Raw genomic sequence first — 7752 nt, 5'->3', positions numbered from 1 at the left:
TTAAATTTACATTCCAATAAATATCACATTAAATGTATGCTCAAATGTATGATTTTAATAGTTGAATGAGATTTATATAGTAAATCAGCTGTGACAATGTGCTAACTGATCATGAAAAGAAGAGAATCTAAATTTTGATTTTCTACTTTGTTTACAAAATTATAAGATGAAAGTCTGAGTAAATGAAAAAAAAAATAACATCAAGTTAAATATTTGTATTTAGTGATATTTTCCTTTTCAATTTTGTGCAAAGAGCAATGCTAGCAAAATGTGGCTTGCCAGTTACTTTGTCTATGAAGCAAGATGTCTGAAGAGCACTGATAAGAACCACGTAGGTGAAGGATAATTGGTGTCCCTTTCTATGCCATTTACTTGACAATAAATGAACCAGTGGCATAATTAGACTGTATATCACCGCAAATAACTTCAGTGATTACTGATTGATAAAAAAATGTGACTGTCACTGTTTCATTTACCAATACTTTCTTCATTTGTTGCTAGGACAACTACGACACAGTATTGATTTTAAGTTCCCAGGAAAGTAAACAAAATGCAAAATAATGTTGTTAGGTAATACAGCTGTTTATTGTTTTATGCCTCAGAATACCACATTACAATGTATACTTAACATTCCATTTAATACCCTAATAAATTACATGAATTCTCAACAATTTATTTATATACATTAATATGTACAAGTTATCTACTCAGGCACCGGGGAAGGAGAGGGGGGTCTTGAATAAACCCCTTTTTTCGCCAGGAAAAGGTCTCCTCTGGGCAAAAACTGATCTAGGTACATAAAGGTTTCATGGTAAAATGTCCACTTTTTCAGAAAAAGAACTCTCCCCTTTGAAATCAGTGGTTATGGCCCTGCTTCTACTGCTAGCTGAGATTTGGATTATAAACAGCAAAATATATGCTGCATAATGCTCTCAAAATGTCAACAGTAAATGACATCATCTTCAACCCTCTCACAAACTGTAAAAGCCCCCCTTGCAAATAAAAAATTATAATAAAAATAGTAAAAAAAAATTAAAGTGTTTACTTATTTATGTTAATAATAATACAAGTGTGATAACTAATATCTATTTTCACATTCACCAGATCTTCAATAATCTGTTGGTCTACCCAATATCAGCAGCTAAGAATACTCGTACAACACATATGGCTGTTGGTAAAAGAGTAAATATTCATAAAATGTACAGCAATAATGCCAGAGTACTAAACAGTTCCATAGTAATTTTATTCAACACATGGTATTTGTACTCTATCTTATACTCTTTTTTTTACCATTTTGACTTATTATTATAAAAACAATGAAATAGTTTATAAAACCTCAGTCTTTAACCAAATGTCTCTTGTGAAGCATATGTCACATAAAGAAATCCATCCTCATCCTTGTGTGTATTGTACACCTCAGAGATGGGGGTTGTGTTGCTCACCATACTCTTATTGTTCACCAGTAGGAAGAATGCTTGGTTTGGATGAAGCTGGAGCCTCCTCCTAATTATTGGGAAGAAACAATCGGTAACCATTAAAAGAAAAAACATCTTTAAATTTTTTAATTTAACTACTTTTTATGTTTAAATCAACTAATTGGTTTAAATTTCAAACATTGTCTATTTTGATTTTTAAAACATTTAACAATTTTTCTTATAGTTTTGACATTAAAAATTCCTATAACAAACATATACCTGATTATCTTCACCAATTCACTCATATTGACATTGTCAGGCACTAAGAACTTGCACTTGTCCAAATTTGGAAGGTTTTTCTCGCCCGCATACTTTTCAATGATTACCTAAAGATAATAAGTAGAAAACTGTACAAATAAATTAAAATTTTCCCAATTCTATTTTGTCTGGTATAGGAAGGGGACATACTGTGTGAATTAATCATCCAATATTAATGTGTTTGCTGAGGAGGAAAAGATAACTACTAGTAACTTTTGGTTGCTTGAAGCTATTTAGCATTGCCATAATTGCAAAATACTTATCGATAACACTTAATTAGGATATGCCTGTGATGTTGAAACTATAATAACTATACAAACATAAAAAGTGAAATGTATTTTTGAAGATATTGTGAAAAAAATAAACAAATTAAAAAAGGTGAACACAACAGTCTGTCACTCTCAATTACTGTTAGGACAGAACTAATTGTTTCATTCAGTGAATTAGCATATGACTGAACCAAACTAAAGAAGAAATCCTGTTATAAGTATACATACTGGGATTTTGTCAGGATACTTTTCCTTCACCTCTTCCACATCTCTTTTTCTGACATCTGAATAAAAAGAAGGCTTCATTTAATAAAATATATGATTCACATTTGCCACATGTGTCAATAACAGCCTTTGGGTTTTGAGAAATAAGATATCAGGAAATGCTCCACAAGAAATTATTTATTTCATCATAACATTTTTATTTTAGTTACATGTATACTGAGTATCGTACAGCGTACTGGTACATGCTCATGTCCGACTTAAAACTTGGCTATATACAGCTAAAAACAACAACTGACACACAGGCTAAACCCCCATGTACATTATCAAATCATTTAGCGAAATAAATATCATGAACAATCCTTTAAATATAATCTGGTTTATTTTTTACAGTGTAAAAACCACTTCCTCGTCAGCCATTCCACCTGGCATCTTCCTATGTTATCTACGTTTGACACGTACCTAAGTCTCTCCTCTCCTTAAAATTGTTCTTCTGTGTAGCCGACATGCTTTGGAGAGGATATATTTATCAATCTTCCTGGATGTGTTTCTAAAAGAAATGAAAATGGGCTTTTTTTTCGCGAGAGAAATTTAACGCATCGCCAGGTTGTTTACAGCATGCGACATTCACCTTGTTATCAATATAGTGCTGACACCTTGTGGTGAATTTGAACTGACTGACAGAATGCCGAGAGGGCACGCGGGCGATACGAATGAATGTGTGTGCTTATGCATGTGTGTTTGTGTCCACGATTTAGAATTCAGACATGAAATAAAGTTAAATCAAATTGTTTTAAAGCGAAGCAAGTATTGTAGGAAAACATCACAAAAGATTTCAATGCTCAAATATATGAGAGTTAATTTTTAGAAATAAGAAAGAAAATGCAGCTCCACCCCACGCCTCTTCATCCGCCTTTTTGATTAAGTGTTAGTAGAAAATATAGCTGGTAGCTAGCAGGGGCAAGATTATTTGAAGGGGGTCCGCGAATGCAAAGACGATTACCCCCCCCCCCCTCCCCCTGGCGTGGGGTTCGGGGCCCCGAAAATTTTTGGTATTTAAGAGGGCCAACGGTGCCATTTGGTACGGTTTAGAACTATGATTCAACTATTCAAAATTCTAATTTCAAGAGGGGAACATTAGTGTGATTTTTTTCAGAAATTGAAGGGGGGGGGGGGGTGCAGGACCCCCAGATCCCTCCTCTAACTGCGCCACTGAGCTTGGATGAATAAAACGTTTTATTCGTCTTAAGTTGGTAATGCATATTTGAAGCTTTAATTTAACTATTTTATCAAAAGTCTTTGATGTTTAATTGGTTCCATTACACTGTAGATCCCAACAAAGAAGAATAAAGAATTATTAAATGTAACTATAATCTTTGACAAAATACCGTACAAAAAGTGGCAGTCAACTGAACTATAACATGAAACCTACTGCTACTTTTATTTGACGTTATCAATGAATGGGTGAATTTCTAATAAACACATATTATATACCAGTTGTGTAAATCTCAACAAGGTCTACGGCGGTTTTTTACCAAAATGAGATTTTTTATTCTTTTATAAATATTACATTCCACATACTATGCTAATTTCCAGCTATATTACTGCCTTTTGTTATCTTTTCTTTGATGTTTTACCGCTTGTTTGGTTAAACCACTGGTAGCCAATAAACGTGAAACTTGGAGAGCACGTGATCACAGATTATAATCCAACATGGAGTCCTGTTGGGATGCGGCCGCTGCTGTGCCAGTGTATTCGTGCTGATTTTAACCATAGCATGCCCGGTAAGAACAAAATTCGAAGTAAGATATATAATGGTTAGGTGATTTTTTATTCACAAGTGTAAGTTTTTTCTTTCTATGTGGTGCGTGATCTGTGCTAGCAGCCCCTGTATGAGCGGCTTTATGACCCAGTTTCTGTACAAACGAAAGGTACAACTCGGGTCTGATTGTTCATTTCAGTAACGTTTACCTGAAAACAAAGAAGCGCTTCACCAGGTATCGCAAAAAGCTGAGGTAACATCGTCCAAGTTACGAAGTTATAACTGTGCTTTTGGTAAATGGTTTTGGTATCACATTTGGCAATTCGGAGAAATAGTGTAACTTGTGGAAATCCTTTGAATTTGACTGTCAGCTACTTATTAATTTGTTTGTCCTCATTTGAGTCTTAGCCGGGGGAAGGCATGGTGGAAGGGAGTGCCTGGGCAACCAGTTTACAGTCAATACTAAGAGGTAGCCGAAAATTGTTTACCATCCATGCTGCATGTATAAGTGTGTTGAAATCCCGAAAGAAATAGAAGTTACAAAATATCTTGGTAATTTGTGCATTTTATATTAGGTTGATGTAACGGTGATGCATATTTCGTTACTGCCATTAAGACAGATATACATTGAATATTGCATATTGATGAGTCTCCTCAACCTGTGCCGTATCAAGTCTCCTTTCTAAAAGTTTGTTGTCTTCATGTTTATGATATGAGACAACTGATGCATTTAATTAAGCAAACATGTTACCAGTTGCTTATTCTGTCGATATTAAATGGTAGACCCTTTTGTCACTTATGTCTTGTCTCTTTATTGTCTCTCCATAGGTTTTTTAAATGGCACTAGAACTAACTTTATTATGATATATACTGTATGCCACAGTATGTATGAGGCTCATGCCTTTACCATGCTCTCTGTCCTTATTCAGAGTCGCTATACTCTTTTAAGAAAGGTTAAAGAATTTTAATAGAAGTATTCTGTGTTGACTAGAATACCAGGAAAGGGGCTTGTGCAAATGTGTGAAATCTTGGGTTAAAGATAGATAGAATAGATATATGTGGAGAATGACACATAAACAAAATATTCAGCATGCCAGAATGTGGGTCTTGGTTTATGCTATATGTAAACATCTCAAGCTGAACCTTGAGTGTTATTTTTTTTACTTAAGTATATTTACCTTACTATTAGTTCTAAATGAAATGATGCATAGTTCTTATTTGATTTCCTTATTTAAAAATATCTCATGTTGATTTTCTAACCAAAATGATACCATTGTAAGTGGTAAGGACAAATGCAAACAGTTCATCTTTTTGTAGTCAAAGGTTATATACTAGTGATAGTGATAGACAATACAAGTCTATATAAAATCAAAGGCAACGTTCATTCAGTATTAGCTAAGGCAGTTTTAGTTTTATTTTCAGGATGCACCCTCTGCAAGCCCCAGGTATGCAATTTTCATTATTATACCTGAGGGAAGTTTCCAGTACAACTAGCCACGGGCAGGGTGACAAATGTGGATGCATCTAAACAGCAGTTTCTGAAGTTTAAATTAAGCCAATTAATATTCAAAGAATCCTTATGGCAATCAGTGTTATGTGTGTAAGCCCAGATGGGTTGAAATGTTCTACAGTTTGAGGACCAGTACCTCTCTCTCTCTCTCTCTCCCCCCCCTTTTCCAGAGGAAAAGAAATCCTTTCTTCTATATTTGTCTGGACTTTTTTTGAAATTGTATCATTTTTTTTTCTTAAGGGTGATTTATGATAATTAGATGGTTCTTCAAAATGTATATTTTTGTGAACTGAAAAATATGAAAGTAAAATACATTGTGATGTTTGAGATGAGTGCTACAGGTGAGACAGCATGCCATTGTGTTGAAATAGATTTGTGTCATTAATAAAATTAAATATTTTAGGCTTGTCACAAAGGTTAGTTTTAGGTAAGATGTAATAACGTATCATATATTTGGATCTGGAATGACATTATGAAAGATAGATGTAAGAACAGAAACATTTTTAATTTTAATAAGCCCTGTTGTTTTCAGATTCTCATCTGGGTCTAATTACTTGTAATTTGTTTTGTGAACAAAGCAGATGATATTACACTGCCACAAAAGTAATTATTTGTACATAAGAAACAATAGTTATTTCCACATCATAAACAATCCTTAATTGCACATTGGCCAATAATCATTTCTAGTGCAAAACATGATTTATGTGGGGTCTCATAAATCAAACTCGTATCTATTTCACTTTGAATAGAGTATCCAGAACATAATGTTTGTTCGATAACATGTTAGCATAACTGGGCGTTGGAAAATAAATAGCACTCAGAACATAAGTGTCCTGAGCAGGGTTATTGACCAGATAATTACCTACCAATAACTCACACTCCTGTCTCTACTTATAATTGCACTCTAAGGATATTGTCTTTTATTTGAGAAGATGGAATTTATTATTGAGCATCGTGAAAAATTGTCTCTGATAATTTATTATGATTCTCTGATATATACATAAGGTTTAAGTTTAATTTGAAATGATATATCAGAGAGAAAAAACCGTACCCCCGCAAACGATGAACGGTGGGATATTATGAAATCATCCAGTGGGTTAGATTATCTGTTACCAAATTTGAATTAGTTTTATCTTTTTGTTCTGAGGTCCTGATACTCGGTACAGACATTGGTCATAACTAGCCTAATATGCCCCATGGATATTCAGGTCAAAGGTCAAGGCCATTGTTTTGTAAAAAAAAAAAAAAGATTTTGATGCATTTATTGCACTCACCATCTTTCGAATTTTAAGCCATGCATTGTTTAAAGGAGTTATTGCTGAAAATTATGTATTGATTGATACTTTATTCATGCAGCATAGGGTTCAGTACATTTCCTTCTACACTTCTCCTACTGCCTACATGTTAGAAATGCAAAAGGCAAAACTGCTAGCTGTAAGTGCAGGCTGCCTCTTTATCTTACAGTTATTTTTGAAAATGAAGTTGGTCACACTATCCATGTTTCGAAACACCTTGTTCACTCTCTGTACAGATGAAGTGATAGGGAGACCAGGATTCGGTTTTGACCTCAAATCTGTCTCTTCTTAGTCTGTGTTCACATAGCATGACGGCTGGTATATGGGGAGTCACCAGAGTGCAGTCTCAATGGAGAAGAGCAGAGAAGCTCCGTTAGGATAGCAACAGCTATTACCGACCTCAGGTTTTTTTTTTCTTTTTATCTTCAGGTAGTTGTATATTTGGATTTTGTATTTGCTTATGATATGATATTGATATAGTTCAAGGGTAACTGGGTAGGGAAATGTTGTGTGAACTTACTCTACCTTGATGTCTCGTCACAGAATTGAGAAACGGGTAGAAACGTATTTAGGAGTAGGATAATATGCTGCCTACATGACTGCAGTCTGGCACACATCAAATTATACACAGCTTGGTTGAATATTTGAGATGAAAAATTGAAAATGTACGTTTTGGCTGATTGACCATGTTTTACCTTATGTTATCTGTTAGCATTTTTGCACTGTGGAACGGAAATCCAGAACACGTGGCTGTAGCATGTAGTTTTTTTTTTTTTTTTTTTTTTTTTTTTTTTTTTTTTTGTAGATTCATATTCAATCCTTAGAATTTAGTCTGTAAGGATAAATCAACAGGATCAGCGTGTTTTGCCTAAAGATTCTTCTCTGTGAACACCTAAGAATGGCATGAATGTGCTTTCCTTCAACCACAGAATTTATCACAGCTACTATGGTTTTAATTTAA

The 7752-nt window shown here is 34.2% G+C and overlaps 2 protein-coding genes across 14 annotated transcripts in view; one reads left to right on the top strand and one right to left on the bottom strand.

Annotated features, from left to right (window-relative positions):
- Positions 1-563: 563 nt before the first annotated feature.
- Positions 564-2871, bottom strand: LOC106156668 (microtubule-associated protein 1 light chain 3 beta). Its single transcript, XM_013532041.3, has 4 exons — positions 2687-2871; positions 2231-2286; positions 1695-1801; positions 564-1503 (listed from the first exon to the last, which is right to left on the bottom strand). Exons 1-4 carry the CDS (start codon positions 2730-2732, stop codon positions 1344-1346), a joined length of 369 nt encoding a protein of 122 aa, XP_013387495.2. The 5' UTR covers positions 2733-2871; the 3' UTR covers positions 564-1343.
- Positions 2872-3854: 983 nt separating this feature from the next.
- LOC106156664 (uncharacterized) overlaps positions 3855-7752 on the top strand; it is a 35503-nt gene continuing 31605 nt past the window's right edge. For 8 of the 13 annotated variants that reach the window (XM_013532015.3, XM_087003484.1, XM_013532036.3 and 5 more), the window contains exon 1: positions 3855-4008. The gene's annotated coding sequence lies outside the window, so the exon portion shown is untranslated. Of the gene's footprint in view, positions 4027-4209; positions 4240-7752 lie in introns of those variants that run through there. The other 5 variants (XM_087003461.1, XM_087003504.1, XM_087003506.1 and 2 more) reach the window with 5 other exon arrangements.

Source organism: Lingula anatina, chromosome 1 (genome assembly GCF_051362555.1).
Source record: "Lingula anatina isolate TDL-2025a chromosome 1, LinAna3.0, whole genome shotgun sequence".
Lineage (NCBI taxonomy): Eukaryota > Metazoa > Brachiopoda > Lingulata > Lingulida > Lingulidae > Lingula > Lingula anatina.
The sequence above is the reverse complement of the archived record's forward strand: the minus strand, read 5'-3'. Positions and strand labels throughout refer to the sequence as shown.

Bases quoted from the DNA above. Each gene is read 5' to 3' on its own strand.
- LOC106156668 (XM_013532041.3), bottom strand. From the start codon at position 2,732: ATGTCGGCTACACAGAAGAACAATTTTAAGGAGAGGAGAGACTTAG. The intron at 2,287-2,686 runs GTACGTGTCAAA...CTTTTTATTCAG, and splicing joins TAAGGAGAGGAGAGACTTAG to ATGTCAGAAAAAGAGATGTG. The intron at 1,504-1,694 runs GTATATGTTTGT...CCCAATAATTAG, and splicing joins GAATTGGTGAAGATAATCAG to GAGGAGGCTCCAGCTTCATC.